Below are 26,999 nucleotides of genomic sequence, written 5' to 3'. Positions count from 1 at the left end.
GAGGAAAATCGAGGGTGAAACCCCGAATTACAGAAAAACGGGGACACCAAGGTGGAAGAACTGGCCCGATTATTGAGGGCGAACTCTGCCAATGGCAAAAAAGCAACCCAATCATCCTGGTCAGCAGAGACAAAACACCTCAGATATGTCTCAAGGGTCTGATTAGTCCGCTCGGTCTGGCCATTAGTCTGAGGGTGAAAAGCAGATGAAAAAGACAAATCTATGCCCATCCTAGCACAGAATGCCCGCCAAAATCTAGACACAAATTGGGTACCTCTGTCAGAAACAATATTCTCAGGAATACCGTGCAATCGGACAACATTCTGAAAAAACAGAGGAACCAACTCAGAAGAAGAAGGCAACTTGGGCAGAGGAACCAAATGGACCATTTTAGAGAAACGGTCACAGACCACCCAGATGACAGACATCTTCTGGGAAACAGGCAGATCTGAAATAAAATCCATCGAGATGTGTGTCCAAGGCCTCTTAGGAATAGGCAAGGGCAACAGCAGTCCGCTAGCCCGAGAACTACAAGACTTGGCCCGAGCACAAACGTCACATGACTGCACAAAGACTCGCACATCTCGTGACAGAGAAGGCCACCAGAAGGATCTTGCCACCAAATCCCTGGTACCAAAAATTCCGGGATGACCTGCCAATGCAGAAGAATGTACCTCAGAGATGACTCTGCTGGTCCAATCATCCGGAACAAACAGTCTATCAGGCGGACAACGATCCGGTCTATCCGCCTGAAACTCTTGCAAGGACCGCCGCAGATCAGGAGAAACGGCCGACAAAATTACTCCCTCCCTAAGGATACCTGTGGGTTCAGAATTACCAGGAGAGTCCGGGTCAAAACTCCTAGAAAGGGCATCTGCCTTAACATTCTTAGAACCCGGTAGGTATGACACCACAAAATTAAAGCGAGAAAAAAATAAAGACCAGCGCGCCTGTCTAGGATTCAGGCGTCTGGCAGTCTCAAGATAAATCAAATTTTTGTGGTCAGTCAATACCACCACCTGATGCCTAGCCCCCTCGAGCCAATGGCGCCACTCCTCAAACGCCCACTTCATGGCCAAAAGCTCCCGATTCCCAACATCATAATTCCGCTCTGCGGGCGAAAATTTGCGAGAAAAGAAGGCACAAGGCCTAATGACGGAGCAGTCGGAACCTTTCTGCGACAACACTGCCCCAGCTCCGATCTCCGAAGCGTCAACCTCAACCTGAAAAGGCAGATTCACATCAGGCTGACGCAACACAGGGGCAGAGGCAAAACGGCGCTTAAGCTCCTGAAAGGCCTCTACAGCATGAGGGGACCAATTAGCAACATCAGCGCCTTGTCTGGTCAAATCAGTCAGTGGTTTAACGACATCCGAAAAACCAGCAATAAATCGGCGGTAAAAGTTGGCAAAGCCCAAAAATCTCTGAAGACCCTTAAGAGAGGAGGGCTGAGTCCAGTCACAAATAGCTTGCACCTTGACGGGATCCATCTCAATGGAAGAGGGAGAAAAAATATACCCCAAAAAGGAAATTTTCTGGACCCCAAAAACGCACTTAGACCCCTTCACACATAAAGAATTAGACCGCAGAACCTGAAAAACTCTCCTGACCTGCTGGACATGAGAGTCCCAGTCATCAGAAAAAATCAGAATATCATCCAGATATATTATCATAAATTTATCCAGAAAATCGCGGAAAATATCATGCATAAAAGACTGGAAAACTGAAGGGGCATTAGAAAGACCAAAAGGCATGACCAAATACTCAAAGTGGCCCTCGGGCGTATTAAATGCGGTCTTCCACTCATCCCCCTGCCTGATCCGCACCAAATTATACGCCCCACGAAGATCAATTTTAGAGAACCACTTAGCACCCTCTATACGAGCAAACAAATCAGTAAGCAATGGCAATGGGTATTGATACTTAACAGTGATCTTATTCAGAAGCCGATAATCAATACATGGTCTCAAAGAGCCGTCTTTTTTTGAGACAAAGAAAAACCCAGCTCCCAAGGGAGAAGAAGATGGACGAATATGTCCCTTTTCCAAAGACTCCTTTATATATTCCCGCATAGCAGCATGTTCCGGCACAGACAAATTAAACAAACGACCCTTTGGATATTTACAACCCGGTATCAAATCTATGGCACAATCGCACTCACGGTGCGGAGGTAACGACCCAAGCTTGGGTTCGTCAAAGACGTCTTGATAATCAGAGAGGAACTCAGGGACTTCAGAGGGAATGGACGACGAAATAGAAACCAAAGGTACGTCCCCATGAATACCCTTACATCCCCAGCTCAACACAGACATAGCTCTCCAGTCCAAGACTGGGTTGTGAGACTGCAACCATGGCAATCCCAGTACCAAATCGTCATGTAAATTATACAGCACCAGGAAACGAATAATCTCCTGGTGATCCGGATTGATACGCATGGTTACTTGTGTCCAGTATTGTGGTTTATTATTAGCCAATGGGGTGGAGTCAATCCCCTTCAGAGGAATAAGAGTCTCCAAAGGCTCCAAATCAAAACCACAACGATTGGCAAAGGACCAATCCATAAGACTCAGAGCGGCGCCAGAGTCAACATAGGCGTCCGTGGCAATGGATGACAAAGAGCAAATCAGGGTTACAGACAAAATAAACTTAGACTGAATGATGCCAATGGAAACAGACTTATCAAGCTTCTTTGTACGCCTAGAGCATGCCGATATAACATGAGTAGAATCCCCACAATAGAAACACAATCCATTCTTCCGTCTAAAATTCTGTCGCTCGCTCCTGGACAGAATTCTATCACACTGCATACTTTCTGGCGTCTTTTCCATAGACACCGCCAGATGGTGCATCGGTTTGCGCTCCCGCAGACGCCTATCAATCTGAATAGCCATTGTCATGGACTCATTCAGACCTGCAGGCAAAGGGAACCCCACCATAACATCCTTAACGGCATCAGAGAGACCTTCTCTGAAAGTTGCCGCCAAGGCGCACTCATTCCACTGAGTAAGCACAGACCATTTACGGAATTTTTGGCAGAAAACTTCAGCTTCGTCTTGCCCCTGAGATAGTGCCATCAAAGTTTTTTCTGCCTGAAGTTCCAAATGAGGTTCCTCATAAAGCAAGCCCAAGGCCAGAAAAAACGCATCCACATCGCGTAACGCAGGATCCCCTGCTGGCAATGAGAAGGCCCAATCTTGAGGGTCACCCCTGAGCAAGGAAATCACAATCCTAACCTGCTGAGCAGGGTCTCCAGCTGAACGAGACTTCAGGGACAAATAAAGCTTACAATTATTTCGGAAATTCTGGAAGCTAGCTCTATTCCCTGTGAAGAACTCCGGCAAAGGAATTCTCGGCTCAGATACCGGAGCATGTACTACAAAATCTTGTAAATTTTGTACTTTCGTGATGAGATTATTCAAACCCGCAGTTACACTCTGGAGATCCATTATTGTCAGGTGCACACAGAGCATACAGAGATTAGGAGGAGAGAGAGAAAAAAGACTGCAGCAAGGCAGACTGGAGGAAAAAAAAAAAAAAAAAAAATTCCAGCAGACTTCTTATAACTCTCCTTTCTCAACCTGGGTCTTTAACACTTTATTGGTCCGGTCAAACTGTCATGATCTCTGCAGGCAGAGATCATAGCAAGCCTATAGAGGGACAAGCTCTCGGAAGATGGAACTATACTGACCATGAACTAAGCCTGCCGCGCAACTAGAAATAGCCAGGTAGCATTTCCTATTAATCGCTAGATGCCCAGCTCTGGCCTAAGACCTAAATAGCTAGCAGAGGGAAATATAAGACCTGGCTCACCTCTAGAGAAATATTCCCAAGAAGACAGTAGCCCCCCACATATAATGACGGTGAGTTCAGATGAAACAACAAACGCAGCAGGAAAATAGTCTTAGCAAATTTGAGGTCCGCTTACTAGATAGCAGAAGACAGATAGTATACTTTCATGGTCAGCAGAAAAATACTAACAAAACACCATCCAGAGATTACCTTAAACTCTGGCATTAACTCATAACGCCAGAGTAGCAATCCCTGATCGACGAGAGCTTTCCAGACACAGTAACAAAACTTCAGCTGCGAACTGGAACAAATAGGCAAAACAAAACATGGACAAAAGTCCAACTTATCAGTAGTTGTCTAGAAGCAGGAACAAGCACTGAGAGGCATCAGATAACATTGTTGACCGGCAAGAAACCACCAGAGAAATGAGCTTAAATAGCGACACCCACTACTGATGGAATCAGGTGAAACAGGAAAGAGGATGACAAGTCCAATTCCACAAGCGGCCACCGGGGGAGCCCAGAATCCAAATTCACAACACACATGTGCCAGACATGGGATGTGAGTGAGGTTGCCGAGGCCCAGAGCTGCCACCAGATTTCGGCCATTATCACACACTACCATGCCTGGCTGGAGATTCGCTGGCACAAACCACACATCGCTCTCCTGCTTGATGGCATTCCAGAGCTCCTGCGCTGTGTGGCTACGATTCCCCAAAAAAATTAATTTCAACACGGCCTGTTGACGTTTGGCCACGGCTGTGCTCATGTCGGTCGTAACAGGTACACGTTCATCACGGGTCCATGTGGAGGTGGACTGTGACGGCTCCTGCAGCGATGATTCTGAGGAACTGGTGTAAGAGGAGGAGTCAATGCGTACAGAATGGATTCCTGCAATCCTTGGAGTGGGCAGGACACGTCCTGCGCCACTCGCACGGTCTGTACCTGGCTCAACGACATTAACCCAATGGGCAGTGAGGGAAAGGTATCGCCCCTGTCCATGTTGACTGGTCCACACATCGGTGGTGAGGTGGACCTTGCTACTGACGGCGTTCAGTAGCGCGTGTTTTATGTGTCCCTCCACATGCTTGTGCAGGGCAGGGACGGCTTGCCTGCTGAAGTAAAAGCGGCTGGGCACATTGTACTGTGGGACTGCCAATGACATCAAGTCACGGAAGCTGTCAGTCTCCACCAGCCTGAATGACAGCATTTCCAGTGACAGCAGTTTGGCAATGCCTGCAGTCAGAGCCTGTGCTCGTGGGTGGTTTGACGAGAAAGGCCGCCTTTTCTCCCATGCCTGTACTACCGATGGCTGTAGACTGGGCTGGGAGTGTGTGGATGACTGGGAAAGTGGTGCTGCGGGTGGAATTACAGCGGGTCTCTGGACAACAGGGCCAGAGGTTCGTCCACGGCGATCCTGGGAGGAAGCTGAACCAGCTGCGTGTGAGCTAGAGGAAGAGGCAACACGAGCTGAAGAGGTGGTAGCTGCCGCTGTTGGTTGGCCTACCTCTTCAGTGTGTTTTTCTAACTCCGCCGGGTGCCTGTTGCGCACATGTTTCCACATGTTGGAGGTATTGAGGTTGCTGACATTTTTCCCTCTTTTGACTTTTTGATGACACACGTTGCATCTGACATAGCAAATGTCATCTGCAACTGTGTCAAAAAAGGACCAGGCACTGCAAGTCTTGGGAGCGCCCTTTTTGGCTTTTGGAAGAGACATGCTCCTAACGGGTGCCAAAGCGGAGGCTGCAGGATCCGCAGTCTTCCCCCTCCCTCTCCCTCTTTGGGCCGTACGGGGAATCTCTTCCTCAGAGCTGCTCCCACCACCTTCCTGTCCCTCACGCCAAGATGGGTCGAGGACCTCATCATCTACACTACCCTCTGCCCCCAACTGCTCCTCCTGGGTAGTCTCAGCAGCAGAGCACGCACCAGTAAGTGGCACCTGAGTGTCATCATCAGCTGATGCGGCCTGCGATGTGGTGACCGGAGCCACTGGCCCACCCGCCTCTTCAGAGGAAGACAGAAAAAGCTGTTGGGCATCACTGCACCCTGCCTCTTCTTCCATTTCTCCAATGCTGCTTGGCTGGCCCCCTGTTTCCAAGCCAAGAGATTCAGAGAACAGAAGTAGAGACGGCTCCTGTCCTGGGCTCTCTGTCTGCCTGGGCAATTTGGCAGGTGGTGAAGAGACAGATGGCTGCTCTCCAGTGCTCTGTGTCTGAGAGGATGTGGCACTAATGGAAGTTGATGCATTAGCTGCCATCCATCCGACAACAGCTTCAATTTGTTCTTGATGCAGCAGCGGTGTACGGCGCTCTGACACAAAGCTGCGCATGAACGACTGTTGCCTGGTGAAAGTGGGTGCTGATGAGTCACCGGTGCCCGCAGCAGGCACAGAATCCCCACGTCCCCTCCCTGCTCCGCGCCCACGCCCACGCCCACGTGCCTTACTCACTGCCTTCTTCATCTTGGTTGACTGATAAAGATAAGCAGAAAAGTACTAACGGATTTGTGTGCTTATTCCTGAGCAACTCCTCCTAACAGGTATAAGAAACACTAATTTTCTAAAGTGTGGACTAGACTTTAATATGAGCTAATGTGGCCTACACAAATGTAAAGTGGTGTAACTGGTGTGTTTGGTGAACTTTATTATTTATTTCTTTTTTGGGGGCTGAACTGACAACAGATAGAGCTGCAGTCACACAGAGACCGTGCAGACAGACATAAACGGCGCTGCAAGGCCCAAAAACCCTCCTCTACTTTATCCTATGTAGTGTTTTTCCACAAATTAGCTGGAGACGGGTGGAAAGACACTAATAGGATTTTTTTAAATTAATTACCAGCAGACTACACTACTTGAAAAAAAATTAAAATTGATTTGGCGGTATGACGCAGTGAACAACCCTGAGCTGGAGACAACCAGGCTATAGCTGCTCACAGACTACAGGGCGAGCTGCAGTCACACGGAGACCGTGCAGACAGCCGTAAACGGCGCTGCAAGGCCCAAAAACCCTCCTCTACTTTATCCTATGTAGTGTTTTTCCACAAATTAGCTGGAGACGGGTGGAAAGACACTAATAGGATTTTTTTGAATAAATTAGCAGCAGACTACACTACTTGAAAAAAAATGAAAATTGATTTGGCGGTATGACGCAGTGAACAACCCTGAGCTGGAGACAACCAGGCTATGGCTGCTCACAGACTACAGGGCGAGCTGCAGTCACACGGAGACCGTGCAGACAGCCGTAAACGGCGCTGCAAGGCCCAAAAACCCTCCTCTACTTTATCCTATGTAGTGTTTTTCCACAAATTAGCTGGAGACGGGTGGAAAGACACTAATAGGATTTTTTTGAATAAATTAGCAGCAGACTACACTACTTGAAAAAAAAAAAAAAAAAAAAGAACAGTATGAGGCAATGAACCACCCTCCCTGAACTGAATACAACCAGCTATGGATGGCCTATGTGGCTGCACTCAGACTAGAGAGTGGGCTGCACTCACACACACACACACACAGACCTTGCAGATCGCTGTGAAAACAGCGCTACAAGGCAAAAGCAAGGTGAATAGTAGGTGAACACAGCGGTTGCTAAATTAGCCTTTGGAAAGCACAAAGAAGCAAATCGCTATCTCTAAACTGTCCCTCAGTCAGCAAACAGCGTCCTGTCACTAACTGAATTCACAGCAGAGTGATCGCAAAATGGCGCCAGCGAATTTTAAACTGCAGCATGACATCATTTCAGCAGCCAATCACAGCCTTGCCAGTAGTTTCATGCCCTCCATGCTAAACAGGATGTGCCCACACTTGGAATCATTCTCATTGGCTGAATTTCGGAATTTTGAATCTGGGAACTTCCGATTCCGGTATCCGATACGCGGCAAGTATCGGAATCCCGGTATCGGAATTCCGATACCGCAAGTATCGGCCGATACCCGATACTTGCGGTATCGGAATGCTCAACACTAATCATGTCCCCTTTTGGACAAGATTTATTGACGATATATTCTTTATTTGGCATGGTAGTGAGACTGGTTTAAAATCTTTCATTTCTGATCTAAATAAGAACGATCAAAACATCCATCTGACTTTTAATTATGATTTTCATTGGGTCACATTTCTAGAGATTGAAATTCAACGTGACAATCAGGGAATGTGACAATCGGACATATATAGAAAGGATACAGCGGTTAATTTTATTCTCCACGCCTCTTCCTCACATCCGAGTCATATCATTAAATCCATACCAACTGGTCAGTTTTTTCATTTAAGACATTTATGCTCCTCTGACAATGATTTTGAGAGATGTGCTATTGAAAGATTTTTAGATCGTGGATATAGTCACCGGAGTATTAATAGAGCATATAACAGAGCCAAAAATTCCAAACGCCATGAATTATTTTTAAAAAAGTTGAAAAATCTTCTAATCTTGTGAGTTATACAACTCAATACCATTCACAATGGGAACATATGCGAGATATTTTTATCTCATCACTGGCCTGTTCTTCTTGCAGACTCAACTCTGAAACAATATCTTCCTGAGAAACCATCTATTACGGCCCGTAGATCTCGTAATTTAAAGGATCACTTAGTAAAATCTCACTATATAGCAATTGATCAGCCAACAATTTCTTCAAGCAAGAAACCACACCAAAAATGGCGCTGCACACCTTGTGGTCAGTGTATAGCTTGTAGTAATATGGAATCTGCTACTCAATTCAAATCATCAGATAACAAAATTTACCAAATAACTCAAACCGTCAATTGCCAAACAAAGGCTGTTATATATCATGCCACATGTCCATGTGGAAAAATATATGTGGGCATGGCTACACGTTGCTTTAAAATCAGAGTGCGCGAACACATAAGAGACATACTCTCTGCTGCAAATGAGGTAAATGTGGAGTACCTAAAACCGATTCCGAAGCATTTTAAAGATTTTCATTCTTGTGACCCCACCGGCCTACGTTTTGTAGGCATAGATTGGGTCCATTCGGAATATCGTCGGGGTAACATCAGTAAGATCCTTGCTCAAAAAGAGTCCAGGTGGCCATATAATAAAATAAAATCTTATTAATTGTCATGAATCCCAATGGCTAGGGATAGCAAGGGACAAGCAAAGTAATACAAAATATCGGACGAGCTCTAGGGTGATGGAACCTGGGCTGACCGCTGCCCTACGCCTGACAAACGCAACTAGAGATAGCCAGGGAGCGTGCCTACGTTGGTTCTAGACGCCACGCACCAGCCTAAGAGCTAACTAGTACTGCAGAGAAAATAAGACCTCACTTGCCTCCAGAGGAATGAACCCCAAAAGGTATAGTTGCCCCCCACATGTATTGACGGTGAAATGAGAGGAAGGCACACACATAGAGATGATATATATAGATTTAGCAAATTGAGGCCCGCTGTAAACTAGAAAGCAGAACGATACAAAAGGGGTCTGAGCGGTCAGCAAAAAACCCTAATCAAAAAAACCATCCTGAGATTACAAGAACCCATGTGCCAACTCATGGCACATGGGGAGAACCTCAGTCCACTAGAGCTACCAGCTAGCATAGAGACATAATAAGCAAGCTGGACAAAAAACCAAACAACTGAAAATCAGCACTTAGCTTATCCTGAAAGATCTGGGAGCAGGTAGGCAGGAACCAAACAGAGCACATCTGAATACATTGATAGCCGGCAAGGGAATGACAGAAAGGCCAGGTAAAATAGGAAACACCCAGCCTCTGATGGACAGGTGGAAACCAAAGGCCGCAACCCACCAAAGTCACCCAGTACCAGCAGTAACCACCAGAGGGAGCCCACAAACCGAATCCACAACAATTAATACTGTTTTTTCATATATTGTATTTTATTACATATTAATTTTTATATAAATTCTATCTTTTTGAAGGTCTTAATATTGGACCAGCTACTTCATGGATCTGCTCCTATATCAATTTACTTCTTTACTTCAGTGAATTATCATTTATTTAATTTATATATGCATATATATATTTATATATTTTTCACTATTATTTTTTTTGTGTTTTTGTTATTTCATAGTGATTTATTTATTTATTACTTTTTTCCCTAATTAATTAGGTATATACTAATAGTCTTTATACATATATGTATCTATGATGTAATCTCAGCACTGTCACTTTATATAGCATCATACAGCAATGCTATTACATATTTATTGTTCACTGTCATTTTAGTCAATTATTTATGTTGTTATACTTATTATTATATATCATATATTATGTGTTTTTGACATATTTTGTCACATCTTTATATTTGATGACATCATGATTTATATATTCACTGGTCACTTTAATATTTAATTTATTCTATATATAAAGCGCTGTGACTTTCTACACTATGTGGTTAATTTTGATATACACAGACTCTACTAATAGTTATTCAGTTTTCTTACATATCTCTGTCTGCTCCTTTTCGCTGGTCTCTGCTCCAAGCTGAGCGCGTTCCGGTGTGCGCATGCGCGCTCGCTCTCCCCTCTCTCACATCTCCTCGGTGGTGTCGCGTTCTGCCTCCTAGATCAGGCCCATGTGATTTGTGGGTGTGGTTTCAGGTCACATGACCGGGATGCCTCCGTGACGCTCTGGTGGATGGGGGCGACGGGTGTAGCGAGTATCCGCATGCGCCGCAACAACCGGCGCACCTGTGAGCAGTCTCAATACATCATTCTATTGGTCACACATCCATATATATAGATGCTAGGTTAGACATTTTAGACACTCCCCCGGAAGAAGGCAATCATTGCAGAAACGTACGTAGGGACGTCAGGCGCCAGCACACTGAAAGGTATAAGCCATATCACATTCCCACACTTCTAACATTTGTAAGGGTTCCACTAATACTATGAGATTATAGGTCTTCACATTTTGCACATGTTTCATTTATTTATATGCATTTTTTGGTTTTACCTCAGGTTAATGCAATCTTGCTAGCTATTTTGCTGTAGCGCCATATCATGGCTAACTTTGGAATAATATTTTAGTTAACTACTTATGTTCTGTGATCTATTTTTTATCTATCTAATAATAAAGATTTACATATTTTTCATATATCTCTCTCATGTGGGTTCATTCTTACATTTATTTTTATATGAATCGGCCCTTACTACATGTAGAGAGACATCAGGCGGCCCTTACTATTGTTAGTGAACCAGCAGTTGGCCCTCACTCTTTTTAGAGGGCCATTGGGCGGCCTTCACTCTAATTTCTAGAGAGACAGCAGGCGGCTCCCACTATTTTTACAGGGCCACCAGGTGTCTTGTGAACAGATGAGACCAAGGTAGAGCTTTTTGGTAAAGCACATCATTCTACGGTTTACTGTAAATGGAATAAGACCTACAAATAAAAGAACACAATACCTACAGTCAACTATGGTGGGGGTTCAAAGATATTTTGGGTTGTTTTTCTGCCTCTGGCTCTGTATGTCTTGACTGTGTGCAAGGCATCATGAAATAAGAAGATTCCCAAAGGATTTTGGGTCACAATATAGTGTTCAGTGTCATAAAGCTGGGTTTACATCCTAAGTCATGGGTCTTCCAGCAGGACAATGGTCCCAAATATGCTTCAAGAAGCATCCAGAAATGGATGGAAACAAATCACTGGAGAGTTCAGAAGTGGTAATTCCAGCTCAAGTAGCGTAAAGCCTCCCACCACTACCTCTTACACACAGATGTTACAGAAAAACTGTGAATGGACACAATAAATCAGTTAATTTTGCCTTCTTTGATGAATTTCTGAGTACAGATCACCGTAAAAATCACAAATCTGTCAATGAGTGTATGGGACTATTGACTGTGGAAGAGATGTGTGAGACCAGAATGAACACTCATTTCCAGCATATGATACCTAGCACCTATCCCTACACTAACCGCTGCTAGCAGCAGTATTAATAGGGAATAGCATAGATGTTACCTTGAATTATTTTCCTAGGTTGCAGCCGCACAGATTATAATTTATAAAGCAATAATCTTTGACTAGAGGCCTGTAATATGCTATCTATATTGTGACAACTCATCCTAGATGAATTGCAGATAAAAGCGGAATTATTGCAGAATATAGAAGGGAATTGAATCTGCCCTTAAAATATTTTTTCTTGTACATGGCAGCAACAGACTGTGGAGAAAGGCAAGAAACACTGGCGGCTTTGATGATATTTTAAGTACATATCACCGTAAAAAACTTGAATCTGTGAATGAGTGTATGTAAAAAGCAGCTGCAATGATTATAAATTATGAGGCAAAAATCCCTTCTTGTAATATGCTATCCCTACAGCGACAACTCACCCTACAAGAATTGCAGTTAAGAGCGGTATTATTAGAGAATAGAATCTTTTTGAACTGGCCCTGAAAAAAGCGATTAGTTTAACGTAGCAGCATCAAGGACTGTTATGTCATCAACATAGCCGGTGAATATAGTGGAACATTTCTCATCTACTCCACCTGACATGGAGGAGACCAGGATCTTCTGTACTTATTGTACAAACTCTCCTGTACTGGTTGTGAAATCCTGTATGCATTGAGAAAACTACCTACATGACGACCACCTGACAGCTCACAAGACACTGGATCATATACTAATAGAACCCATCTTGCATGTGAGACGTAGTCCTGCAGCGATAATTTCCTGCTGATAAACCACTGTTAATATTGAAACTACAGCACACAGCCTAATGAAGGATACATCCTTGGAATCAGGGTCTCTGCCCATACATAATGCTGCTCCCAGATTAAATAGCAAAAACCTGCAGACAGATTTCCTTTAAGAAGCGAGGGAAGAATACTGGCTCATCCTTGAAGCAGAAAAGTCTTTGATGGTAGTTTGTTATCCACAACTTTTTGCACCATAGAACATTGTCTATCAGCCCTGTTAATCTCCTGGAACCATTATCCAAACTGGATCAACTGAGCGATGCAGTCATCATCTACATACCACCACAATTTGTACAAAGGTCAGAAAATCCAATACTCAGCATGTATACACTGAAATCAGACGCACACACATGTATACAGTATATACAGTATATACAGCTGAAACCAGGAGTTCACATACACTATATAAAAAGACACATCTGCATGTTTTTCTCAATTGACCTAAAATGAGAAAGGTTTATTCTGATTTCATGTCAGATATTGAGAAAAACCTGCAGTCGTGTCATTTTACATAGTGTATGGAGACTTTTGGTTTTAACTGTATATATACTGTATGTATATATATACACTCACCGGCCACTTTATTAGGTACACCTGTCCAACTTCTTGTTAACACTTAATTTCTAATCAGCCAATCACATGGCGGCAACTCAGTGCATTTAGGCATGTAGACATGGTCAAGACAATCTCCTGCAGTTCAAACCGAGCATCAGTATGGGGAAGAAAGGTGATTTGAGTGCCTTTGAACGTGGCATGGTTGTTGGTGCCAGAAGGGCTGGTCTGAGTATTTCAGAAACTGCTGATCTACTGGGATTTTCACGCACAACCATCTCTAGGGTTTACAGAGAATGGTCCGAAAAAGAAAAAAAATCCAGTGAGCGGCAGTTCTGTGGGCGGAAATGCCTTGTTGATGCCAGAGGTCAGAGGAGAATGGGCAGACTGGTTCGAGCTGATAGAAAGGCAACAGTGACTCAAATCGCCACCCGTTACAACCAAGGTAGGCCTAAGAGCATCTCTGAACGCACAGTGCGTCGAACTTTGAGGCAGATGGGCTACAGCAGCAGAAGACCACACCGGGTACCACTCCTTTCAGCTAAGAACAGGAAACTGAGGCTACAATTTGTACAAGCTCATCGAAATTGGACAGTAGAAGATTGGAAAAACGTTGCTTGGTCTGATGAGTCTCGATTTCTGCTGCGACATTCGGATGGTAGGGTCAGAATTTGGCGTAAACAACATGAAAGCATGGATCCATCCTGCCTTGTATGGAGCATCTTTGGGATGTGCAGCCGACAAATCTGCGGCAACTGTGTGATGCCATCATGTCAATATGGACCAAAATCTCTGAGGAATGCTTCCAGCACCTTGTTGAATCTATGCCACGAAGAATTGAGGCAGTTCTGAAGGCAAAAGGGGGTCCAACCCGTTACTAGCATGGTGTACCTAATAAAGTGGCCGGTGAGTGTATATATATATATATATATATATATATATATACATATATATACACAGCAGGTGAAATAAATATTTGACACACTGCCGATTTTACAAGTTTTCCCCCCTTACAAAGAATGGAGAGGTCTATAATTTTTATCGTAGATACACTTCACCTGTGAGAGACAGAATCTAAGATTAAAAACCAAAATTGTATTTTATTGCATGAAATAAGTATTTGTTCACAAACCAACCAGCAGGAATTCTGCCTCTCACAGACCCGTTTCTCTGTAAAAAGCCTCCTACTCTGCACTCATTACCTGGATTAATTGCACCTGTACTTCTTACCCCTAAGAAAAGACACCTTTCCACACAGTCAATCACACTCCAACCTCTCCACCATGGCCAAGACCAAAGAGCTGTCTAAGGACATCAGAGACAAAATGGTAGACTTTATACTGATAGAAAAAAATGAAGGAACAATATGATTCAATTTTATTATTACATCAAAATATAAAATATAGTATTACAAATACACTTATATAAACATATAGATAAAGAGTACAAACAGGATAGTGCTACCTATCTAAAAAGTCTAGATTGGAGGCAGAAAATGGAAAGATATAGAGCCACTCATCAATATATATTGGCAACTCCATTACTGCACCATATGGAACAAGGGGATATTTGATAGTAATATCAATAGCAATTTGCCTTGTATCATACTACCAATCACATACAGTTATGCCAAAGGTTATATTAATGATCACAGCATGTAATTATGCATCCATAATGGTAAGTTAGATAACACATATGTGCCCATGGAATAGAATGCACCAGTATAACAGGCATGGTCCTCAAACTATGTATCTCGAGTGCTGATAAGAACCTACCCCAGAATACTAAGCCTCATTATACAGCCCTCAATAGATATCACCGTGGATTACCTGTAGTCATGTTGCCAGCGGATGTGTGGTTCTATGCCGCACCTCGACGCGCGTTTCACTGCCTCTGCAGTTTCGTCAGGAGGTAGGTAATTGCTGTGTCTGGCTGTGTTTTATGGTGAAGGTAAATTGTAAAACCCCATACATCTGTGCGTGGTGCGTCCCCACCATGTTGTGTCACGAAGAGAAGAGCGGCGCTCAGGGTGCGCGCCACCAGGTCACATAATCCGGTCATGTGACCGGACATGTCACCATGCCGACGCGACGCCTATGTTGAGCACCAGTCTCCGCATCGAGAGGTAGGGCATGCGCGGTTCGCGCTCCAGCCATCTAACCAAAAGTGAACGGTAGCTGACTGTGGATGCATATATCATTAAATAATTATGATCTACACTATTGATAAGCTCTAAAGAAGTATGAGTGCCCATGAATCTCAATTTGCCTTACGCGTCCCACCTAGGTCAAATATAAAGAAGATAAGCAAGCCATAGTGGAGCGCTTAATCAATACATGTCCACTTGCGATGTATTACACACTACAAAAGTGTATAGATATAGATTGAATCATAGTTAAACATCATATTCTAAAATTTATAAGTAGCAAAGCTATATTAGTACCTACAAGATGACTGTCAATCTTCCGCGGTCTGGGGATTCATGGAAGATCGCGCCTCATGGGGTAGGGATGATTCAGAGAAAGGTCAGGAATAAGCACATAACTTCACGTGAGGACCTGGTCAATGACCTGTAAAGAGTTGGGACCACAGTTTGAAACATGACCAATATTAACACACTACATCATCATGGATTAAAATCCTGCAGGGTATGCAAGGTCCTCCTGCTCATGCCAGTACATGTCCAGGCCTGTTTGAAGTTTGCCAATGACTATCTGGATGATCCTGAAGAGACATGGGAGAAAGTTATGTGGCCAGATGAGACCAAAATAGAACTTGTTTGTATCAACGTCATTCGCCGTGTTTGGAGGAAGAAGAAGGAGGAGGAGTACAACCCCTAGAACACCGTCCCAACTGTGAAGCATGGTGGAAAAGATACTGATGGCCTATAAAAAAGGTGTCTCAATACTAAGGTGCTGCACAAGAGTGTTCAAAATTTGTTGGATTTTCTTTTTTATCGCCTTCATTTTTAACCCATAAAGTATAGGATTGATGATCGGCGGCAATACGAAGAGATGCACAGACATGACTACCCTTAATCCGTAGGGCACCATGGAGGGAGTAAAGCGATACAGCAATACCTCAAAGATACAGTCAGCAAAGAACATGAGCATGGATATCATCTGAGGGGCGCATGTCTGCATGGCCTTGGCCCGGGCTTCCTTGGATTTTGCGCAGACTTTCAGAATTTCAATGTAAGATATGATAATGAGCAGCGGCATAAGTACAATGACACTGACAATGATGAAAAAGCCAAAAGCATTGTTCACCGTGGTGTCTACGCAGGAGAGCCTCACCACCGTCCAGTTGTCACAGTAAATTTTGGGAACCACATTGCCACAAAGAGGCAGCCAAGCAGTTAATAAAACAAGAACTGTTATCAAGGCAAAGCAATATCCCCAGGCGGAGGCCAATAACTTATATGTTGTGCACAGGGTCATGATAGTTGAGTATCTCAGGGGATTGCAGATACACACATAACGGTCGAAGGCCATTATGGCCAATATGAAGGATTCACAGGATGCGAAGGTGTAGATACAAAACACTTGGATTAGACAGGCCGTGTAGGAGATACTCCGAGTCTTCAAGCTAAGGTTCGTGAACAGACTTGGGTAGAAGGCACTGCTGCCATACAGATCGTTGGCACACAGGGCACATATGAAGATATACATAGGCTCCTGCAAGCTCTTGTGGAGTAGGATGGTGGAAATAATCGTACTATTACACAAAATGATGAGCAGGAAGCCAAGCAATGTGATCGCACTGTACAGGTAACCCACATCCGAGAGGTCTCCAAACTCCAGGCTCATCTGGGAGGGATTGGAGAAGGTCCAATTTAACATTTCTCTTCTTGGCAGCATTTCTTGCTAAATTACAAAATATAAGAAAAATCATGGAATTAACAAAAATCTAATTTTACCATTTCAAGTTTTTTTGCTCATTCTCATTAAAGAAGCACTCAAATCAAAGGTTTTATCCCCTTAATATACTGCAGTTATCATATTGTACTGAACAAAGTTATAAACGCAACACTTTTGTGTTTGCTCCCATTTTGTATGACCTGAACTCAAAGATCTAAGACTTTTTCTCATGTTAAGCTATGATTCCATAAAGTTTTTGGATAAGTTTTTTTTTTTAGCAGATCCATTCTAAAATCATATTCAAGAACACCAAGCAAACACTTCTTATTCATTTCAATTACATAGTTACATAGTTACATAGTTATTAAGGTTGAAGGAAGACTGTAAGTCCATCTAGTTCAACCCATAGCCTAACCTAACATGCCCTAACATGTTGATCCAGGGGAAGGCAAAAAAACCCCATGTGGCAAACAGTAACTCCACCATGGGGAAAAAAATTCCTTCCCGACCCCACATACGGCAATCAGACTAGTTCCCTGGATCAACGCCTTATCAAGGAATCTAGTGTATATACCCTGTAGCATTATACTTTTCCAGAAAGGAATCCAGTCCCCTCTTAAATTTAATTCATGAATCACTCATTACAACATCATACGGCAGAGAGTTCCATAGTCTCACTGCTCTTACCGTAAAGAATCCGCGTCTGTTATTATGCTTAAACCTTCTTTCCTCCAGACGTAGAGGATGCCCCCTTGTCCCTGTCTCAGGTCTATGATTAAAAAGATCATCAGAAAGGTCTTTGTACTGTCCCCTCATATATTTATTCATTAAAATAAGATCACCCCTTAGTCTTCGTTTTTCCAAACTAAATAGCCCCAAGTGTAATAACCTGTCTTGGTATTGCAGACCCCCCAGTCCTCTAATAACCTTGGTCGCTCTTCTCTGCACCCGCTCCAGTTCAGCTATGTCTTTCTTATACACCGGAGACCAGAACTGTGCACAGTATTCTAAGTGTGGTCGCACTAGTGACTTGTATAGAGGTAAAATTATGTTCTCCTCATGAGCATCTATGCCTCTTTTAATGCATCCCATTATTTTATTTGCCTTTGTAGCAGCTGCCTGACACTGGCCACTGAATATGAGTTTGTCATCCACCCATACACCCAGGTCTTTTTCATTGACGGTTTTGCCCAGAGTTTTAGAATTAAGCACATAGTTATACATCTTATTACTTCTACCCAAGTGCATGACCTTACATTTATCCCCATTAAAGCTCATTTGCCATTTATCAGCCCAAGCTTCTAGTTTACATAAATCATCCTGTAATATAAAATTGTCCTCCCCTGTATTGATTACCCTGCAGAGTTTAGTGTCATCTGCAAATATTGAAATTCTACTCTGAATGCCCCCTACAAGGTCATTAATAAATATGTTAAAAAGAAGAGGGCCCAATACTGACCCCTGTGGTACCCCACTGCTAACCGCGACCCAGTCCGAGTGTGCTCCATTAATAACCACCCTTTGTTTCCTATCCCTGAGCCAGCTCTCAACCCACTTACACATATTTTCCCCTATCCCCATTACTCTCATTTTATGTAACAACCTTTTGTGTGGCACCGTATCAAAAGCTTTGGAAAAGTCCATGTATACTACGTCCACTGGGTTCCCTTGGTCCAGTCCGGAACTTACCTCTTCATAGAAGCTGATCAAATTAGTCTGACATGAACGGTCCCTAGTAAACCCGTGCTGATACTGGGTCATGAGGTTATTCCTCTTCAGATACTCCAGCATAGCATCCCTTAGAATGCCCTCCAGGATTTTACCCACAGTAGAGGTTAAACTTACTGGCCTATAATTACCGAGTTCAGTTTTTGCCCCTTTTTTGAATATTGGCACCACATTTGCTATACGCCAGTCCTGTGGTACAGACCCTGTTATTATGGAGTCTTTAAAGATTAAAAATAATGGTCTATCAATGACTGTACTTAATTCCTGCAGTACTCGGGGGTGTATCCCATCCGGGCCCGGAGATTTATCAATTTTAGTTATTTTTAGACGCCGCTGTACTTCCTGCTGGGTTAAGCAGGTGACATTTAATGGGGAATTTTTATCACGAGTCATTTTGTCTGCCATGGGATTTTCTTTTGTAAATACTGATGAAAAAAAATCATTTAGCATATTGGCTTTTTCCTCATCCTCATCCACCATTTCACCCAGACTATTTTTAAGGGGGCCAACACTGTCATTTTTTAGTTTCTTACTATTTATATAGTTAAAGAATATTTTGGGATTATTTTATAGTATGCTGCACTGCCCTGGACCATACTCTGTAGCTTACGTCAGCACTGGAACTAACAGCCCGCCTGACTTGCACCTCCCAATCACTGCAGTGGACGTCCACTTCAGAATTGGAGTCTGCACTCAGTCTTCGAGTTTGACCTGCTGTAGTAGTCTGTGATGCCAAGACGGATGAGGGCTGGGCCTCGGATCTTGACATGCGCAGTGTGGGTCAGGGATCTTGACTTGCACAGAGCTTGACAATCATAGACTGGGTCACGGATGTTAACTGGCGCAGAACTAGGACGCTGGTCTTGACAGTAGGGTTGAGTGAAATGGATCGGACAAATTCAAAAATCATGTAGCATAGGGAGAGGTTGCTGGCAGCTTCGTCAGAAGGGAGGGAAGATTAACCCCCAAACCGCTTGTGCTGTAGCGATTTCCACTGTCCAACACCACCTTTGTTTTGCAGGGACAGTGGAGGCTAGATTTCTGTGCATCAGCTCTGTAACTTATTAGGCTGCCTTATAAGGCTCCCTGATAGCTGCATTGCTGTTTGCACCGCTGCTGTGCAAGCCAACTGCTTTTTTAAAAGCAAAAATCCTGTTGCTCATTTCTGCACAGTTATCTTGTTTATTTGTCCACACTTTTGTGTGCAGCAGTCCTTTTTATTGCTGCCATACTTGTCCTGAGATCATTGTAGGGAGATTGAAATTGTACTACAGTCCTTGTATTTTTTCATATATCTTCCAGCCACTTGCTGCCACTTACATTGTGTTGTTTTATACACTGGGCCTGAGTTTGGGTCCAGTCTCCCCCCCAAAAAAAGTGAGCTTGAAATTCTCACAAAGTGGATATACCTCAGTCCTCTTAGTTTGTCGTATATCAGCCAGCCACTTGCTGCCACTCACATTGTGTTGTTTTATACACTGGGCCTGAGATTGGGTTCAGTCTCCCCAAAATAAAAAGGGAGATTTAAATTCTCAACAAGTTTATATACACCTTCTACCTTGTTTTACAGTACCATATAACGGTTGTTATTTTGGTTACATTTTCCCCAAAATGAGGAAGTCTGGTGGAAGAGGCCGTGGGCGGTCAAAATAGCACGTAAGGCTGGAGGTGTTGAGCCAGCGTCATCGTCTGGCTACACAAGGCCTCGAAGGCTCCCTTATCTGGGAGTAGGAAAACAAGTTTTAAAGCCGGAGCAGCAGGAAAAAGTTTTGGCTTTCATTGCTGACTCAGCCTCTAGCTCTTTCGCCTCCTCTTCAGAAAGTTCCAAATATAAAAGCAGCAAGTCGTCAGTGGATGCTCCCGGCCAGGAACAAGACGTTTCCTTGTGTCCTTCACCCAAACCAAAAGTGAAGGATGCGTCAGGCGACACAACAGGTTACTCCATGGAGCTCTTTACACATACCGTGCCTGGGTTAAACGCCTGGGAAACGCGCGTTTCAGTGTCGTCCTTCTTCAGGGGGCGCCCCCTGAAGAAGGACGATACCAAAACGCGCGTTGGGGTGGGTTCAAGTCGGTGTGTCTCCCTGTATATAGCGGTATGTTTACATTGCTGCACTACATGGCTTGTCTTCCACTTGGACAAACTTTCTCTGCACCATTGTTTTTATAGACCTTGGTACTTATTTAGCCCATTATTTACCATCTGTCAGCACATACCTTAGTTATATGTAGTGGTTACCACCTGACTTCCTGCTTCCATTTGTTATGCTGCTACGTATTCCCCATATTTTTGCCCAGAATCTTTGTTGTTTTGTAATTAATAAACTTTTCATGATTTGCATTTACTTTGGACAATGGCACTAGTTTTATTCAGTGGTTTCACGATGACACAGAGGAAGGTGCACATTACATTGAAGAGGAGGTGATAGATGACCCAGTTGCTGACCCAGATTGGCAGCCATTGGGGAAAGAGGGTGCCGCTGCCAGTAGCTCAGAAGCGGAGGAGGAAGATCCGCAGCAGCCATCTACATCGCAACAGCTGTCATCTGGCAGGCCCGTATTAGGCCCAAAATGTGTGTCAAAAACAAAAACAGTTTTAGGACAGCGTGGCCATCCGGTGACAGTAGCACAGCGTGCAATGCCTGAAAAGGTATGCGATAGTAGGAAGAGTGCAGTGTGGCAATTTTTTAACCAAGATCCGAATGATCAGTGCAAAGTTATCTGTAAGAAATGCTCAAAGACCTTTAGCAGAGGGAAGAATCTTCAAAATTTAAATACAACGTGCATGCGTAGACATTTAACCAGCATGCACTTGCAAGCCTGGACAAACTACCAAACATCCCAGACCATTGGTGCACCTGGTGAGAATGAAGGTAGTCAGCAATGCTACATTGCTTCCCTCACTGTAAGCCCACCGGTTAGGACACCACCAGCAGCAAATGTGGAGGTATCGTCCCAAGGCCAAAGCAGTCAGGGAATCACAAGGTTATTGGTAGGAAACACTATATGTAGGCCAACATCATGAATGTCATCACCAACCCTCTTTCAATCCGCCATGTCCACCACCACCACCGCTAGTTCCACCATATGCTGCTCTCCAGTCCAGCTCACCCTACAAGAGACTCTCGTTAGGAAAAGAAAGTACTCATCCTCTCATCCGCGTACACAGGGTTTGAACGCCCACATTGCTAGACTAATCTCGTTAGAGATGATGCCCTACCTGTTGTTTGAAAACGAAGCTTTCAAAGACCTGATGGCCTACGCAGTACCACGCTATGTCCTACCCAGTCGGCACTTCTTTGCAAGAAAAGCCATCCCAGCCCTCCTCCAGCATGTCAAAGACCGCATTGTCCATACACTGAGGAAATCAGTCAGTGGAAAGGTGCACCTCACAACAGATGCATGGACCAGTAGGCATGGCCAGGGACATTACGTGTCCATCAGGGCGCACTGGGTTAATGTGGTGGATGCAGGGTCCACTGGGGACAGCCATAGTGGGACAGTTCTGCCTAGCCCACGGTCTAGGAAACAATTGGCTGTAGGCGTTCACCAACCCTCCTCCTCCTCCATAAGCGAAAGCTCGTCCACAGAGCGCAGTCTCACAACCACTCCATCCGCAGCTGCCAGTGTTGCACACGAGGTGTCCCATGATAGAACAGCTAGTGGTAAGCATCAGCAGGCTGTGTTGGAAATGAAGTGTTTGGGCGACAACATACACACCGCGGATGTACTGGCCGAGTACTTGCAGCAAGAAACTCAGTCATGGCTGGACAGTGTACATCTTGAGGCAGGCAAGGTAGTGAGTGATAACGGAAGGAATTTTATGGCTGCCATAGCCCTTTCAGAACTGAAACACATTCCTTGCCTGGCTCACACCTTCAACCTGGTGGTGCAGTGCTTCCTGAAAAGTTATCCGGGGTTACCAGCCCTGCTCCTGAAGGTGCGAAGACTTTGCTCACACATCTGCTGGTCGCCCATACACTCCAGCCGTATGCTGAACCATCAGCGATCGCTGAATCTTCCCCAGCACCGCCTAATAATCGATGTTGCAACAAGGCGGAACTCCACAATGCACATGGTTCAGAGGCTGTGTGAACGGAGGCGTGCTGTAATTAATTTGTGGGAGGATACACATACACGGGCAGGCAGTTGGATGGCAGACATGGAGTTATCTGGTGTGCAGTGGTCGAAGCTACAAGACCTGTGTCAAGTCCTTCAGTCAGTAGCGTAGCTACTGGGGGGGCAGAGGGGGCCGTCACCCCGGGCCCTGTCACATGAAGGGGCCCACAGGGAGCCAGGGCGAGGCCACTTCTGTGATGATGCAGAACACAGCATAGGAGCAGAGCAGTATAATGTCTGCTCCCATCTGAGGAAGACTCTGCACGCTGGCTATTAGCACAGTGGCCGGCTGCAGAGTCTCCCTCCTGCAGTGAATGGTTTCACCCGTCTGACCTGATCATGAAGCTTTTCCCCTGGCTGCATTTTTGGCTACTTTCACATTAGCGTCGTACGACGCATGTCGCAATGCAGTTTTTCAACGCATCCGCTGCCCCATTCTGAGCTCCGGGGAGGAGGGGGCGAAGTTCCGGCCGCGCATGCACGGTCAGAAATGGCGGACACATTGCACAAAAAAAGTTACATGCAACGTTTTTTGGTGCCGTCGGTCCGACGCAATGCGTCGCTAATGTTAGTCTATGGAGAAAAAACGCATCCTGCAAGCAATTTTGCAGGATGCGTTTTTTCTCCAAAACGACGCATTGCGACGTGCGTCGTACGATGCTAGTGTGAAAGTAGCCTTTCTTCACTCTGTGCACGCTGGGATTGGCTCAGGCACGCTGGGTCCTAGTGCCCACACCTTGCATTTCACCTTGACACTTCCTGGTCCAGTGCCTGCAAACTTTATCAGTAAGTGCTGGGGATGGAACTGATTAGGTTTATTAAATTCAGGTATGTCACTGTGAGGTGAATGTGAGACCATTGGGGTATTGTGGGAGCTGAAAGTGGGTGAGGGGGGACAGGGTACTGAGGGGTGAAGGTGAGACCATTTGGGGATTGTGAGGGCAGAAGGTGGGAGGTGGGACAGGGTACTGGGGGTGGATGTGAGACCATTTGGGGGTTGTGAGGGCAGGAGGTGGGTGAGGTGGGACAAGGCACTGAGGGGTGGATGTGAGATGATGGGGGTATTGGGGCTGAAGTGGGGGAGGGGGACAGGTCACTGGGGGCTGAATATTATAATGTTTAGTTATGATGTTATATGTACTCCATCATGTAATATTTGCTGTCTGGGGAGGCTGGAGATGGGGGTAGGGGCTTTGATACGGACCACCTGGGTCTTTTATGAGTATTAGTATAAGGAGCCGCATACAGTAACCAAGAGCCGCATCACATTTACAGCACCACTCCAGCATTATTTTTTATTTCATTACTGGAGCGGTGCTGAATATCCCCGTCCCCTGCCTCCTGTCTGATACTCACCTTCTGGCGTCTTCATCTGTTTTAGTCTCCGCTCGGCTCCGTCTCCTGCAGTTTGTGGCCTGTCCGAGGCTCCAGTGTTTCATGGAGCAGCGCAGAGGTCACTAATCACTGTGAGTCTGTGGGAGCCTCGTTCTGGCCTCTTTCTCACTCTCAGGCTATGTGCACACGGTGCGGATTGACAGCAATTTTCCATGCGTTGTACAATGCCATATAATCCTATGGAAAACCAAATCCGCAGTGCACAAGCTGCGGAAAATACCACGCGGAAACACTGCGGTATATATTCCGCAGCATGTCAATTCTTTGTGCGTATTCCTCAGTGTTTTACTGTACACCTGCTCCCCAATAGGAATCCGCAGGTGTAAAAGCGCAGGCAAAATCCTCACAAAAAAACGCAGGAAATACACGGTAAATCCACAGGTAAAACACAGCATGTTTTACCTGTGGATTTTGCAAAAACGGTGCGGAAAAATCTGGCCAGTCAGAAGCTGCGCTCACAAGTTTGGGACTGCAGCAGTGCCACAAAATAGTGAATACGCTGGAGGATGAGTAAATGACCGGGGACGGGGACTTGCGCTTAAAACACCACACCAGCGGTGGAAAAAAAAACCCTGCTATAGTGGTGCTTTAATTATAGTAATAAATTGCTTATTATTAAATTATGTTGATAAAGGCTTGGAATAAATGTCTGCAGTCACTTTATGTGACTGCAGACTGCCAAATCATGACAGGGAGCTGCGGGCCCATCATACTGCGATAAGGGAGCTGCGGGCCCATCATACTTTGTATAAGGGAGCTGCGGGCCCATCATACTGTGTATAAGGGAGCTGCGGGCCCATCATAGTGTGTATAAGGGAGCTGCAGACCCATCATACTGTGTATAAGGGAGCTGCGGGCCCATCATACTGTGTATAAGGGAGCTGCGGGCCCATCATACTGTGTATAAGAGAGCTGCGGGCCCATCATACTGTGTATAAGGGAGCTGCGGGCCCATCATACTGTGTATAAGGGAGCTGCAGGCCCATCATACTGTGTATAAGAGCTGCAGGCCCATCATACTGTGTATAAGGGAGCTGCGGGCCAATCATACTGTGTATAAGGGAGCTGTGGGCCCATCATACTGTGTATAAGGGAGCTGCAGGCCCATCATACTGTGTATACGGGAGCTGCGGGCCAAGCATACTGTGTATAAGAGAGCTGCGGGCCCATCATACTATGTGTAAGGGAGCTGCGGGCCCATCATACTGTGATAAGGGAGCTGCGGGCCCAACATACTGTGTATAAGGGAGCTGCGGGCCCATCATACTGTGTATAAGAGCTGCGAGCCCATCATACTGTGTATAAGGGAGCTGCGGGCCCATCATACCGTGTATAAGGGAGCTGCGGGCCCATCATACTGCGTATAAGGGAGCTGCGGGCCCATCATACTGTGTATAAGGGAGCTGCGGGCCCATCATACTGTGTATAAGGGAGCTGCGGGCCCATCATACTGTGTATAAGGGAGCTGCGGGTCCATCATACTGTGTATAAGGGAGCTGTGGGCCCATCATACTGTGTATAAGGGAGCTGCGGGTCCATCTTACTGTGTATAAGGGAGCTGCGGGTCCATCATACTGTGTATAAGGGAGCTGCGGGCACATCACACTGTGTATAAGGGAGCTGCGGGTCCATCATACTGTGTATAAGGGAGCTGCAGGCCCATCATACTGTGTATAAGGGAGCTGCGGGCCCATCATACTATGTGTAAGGGAGCTGCGAGCCCATCATACTGTGATAAGGGAGCTGCGGGCCCATCATACTGTGTATAAGGGAGCTGTGGGCCCATCATACTGTGTATAAGAGCTGTGGGCCCATCATACTGTGTATAAGGGAGCTGCGGGCCCATCATACTGTGTATAAGGGAGCTGCAGGCCCATCATACTGTGTATAAGAGAGCTGCAGGCCAATCATACTGTGTATAAGGGAGCTGCGGGCCCATCATACTATGTGTAAGGGAGCTGCGGGCCCAACATACTGTGTATAAGGGAGCTGCGGGCCCATCATACTATGTGTAAGGGAGCTGCGGGCCCATCATACTGTGATAAGGGAGCTGCGTGCCCAGCATACTGTGTATAAAAGAGCTGCGGGCCCATCATACTGTGTATAAGAGCTGCGGGCCCATAATACTGTGTATAAGGGAGCTGCGGGCCCATCATACTGTGTATAAGGGAGCTGCAAGCCCATCATACTGTGTATAAGGGAGCTGCAGGCCCATCATACTGTGTATAAGAGAGCTGCGGGCCAATCATACTGTGTATAAGAGAGCTGCAAGCCCATCATACTATGTATAAGAGAGCTGCGGGCCAATCAAACTGTGTATAAGAGAGCTGCGGGCCCATCATACTACTATGTGTAAGGGAGCTGCGGGCCCATCATACTGTGAAAAGGGAGCTGCGGGCCCATCATACTGTGTATAAGGGAGCTGTGGGCCCATCATACTGTTTATAAGGGAGCTGCGGGCCCATCATACTGTGTATAAGGGAGCTGCGGGCCCATCATACTATGTGTAAGGGAGCTGCAGGCCCATCATACTGTGATAAGGGAGCTGCGGGCCCATCATACTGTGTATAAGGGAGCTGTGGGCCCATCATACTCTGTATAAGGGAGCTGTGGGCCCATCATACTGTGTATAAGGGAGCTGCAGGCCCATCATACTGTGTATAAGAGAGCTGCAGGCCAATCATACTGTGTATAAGAGAGCTGCGGGCCCATCATACTATGTGTAAGGGAGCTGCGGGCCCATCATACTGTGATAAGGGAGCTGCGGGCCCAACATACTGTGTATAAGGGAGCTGCGGGCCCATCATACTCTGTATAAGAGCTGCGGGCCCATCATACTGTGTATAAGGGAGCTGCGGGCCTATCATACTGTGTATAAGGGAGCTGCA

The 26,999-nt window shown here is 45.4% G+C and overlaps 1 protein-coding gene across 1 annotated transcript; it reads right to left on the bottom strand.

The window, feature by feature from the left end:
* Window positions 1-15,894: 15,894 nt before the first annotated feature.
* Window positions 15,895-16,851, bottom strand: LOC143817584 (olfactory receptor 52K2-like). The gene has a single exon (XM_077299077.1). The coding sequence runs from the start codon at window positions 16,849-16,851 to the stop codon at window positions 15,895-15,897; it is 957 nt and encodes a 318-aa protein (XP_077155192.1).
* Between the last annotated feature and the right edge of the window lie 10,148 nt (window positions 16,852-26,999).

The sequence above is a fragment of the Ranitomeya variabilis genome, chromosome 3 (genome assembly GCF_051348905.1).
Source record: "Ranitomeya variabilis isolate aRanVar5 chromosome 3, aRanVar5.hap1, whole genome shotgun sequence".
Classification (NCBI taxonomy): Eukaryota; Metazoa; Chordata; class Amphibia; order Anura; family Dendrobatidae; genus Ranitomeya; species Ranitomeya variabilis.
This window is presented reverse-complemented; position numbering and strand designations above follow the sequence as displayed.

Coding starts and splice junctions, on each gene's coding strand:
- LOC143817584 (XM_077299077.1), bottom strand. CDS start 16,851: ATGTTAAATTGGACCTTCTCCAATCCCTCCCAGATGAGCCTGGAGTTT.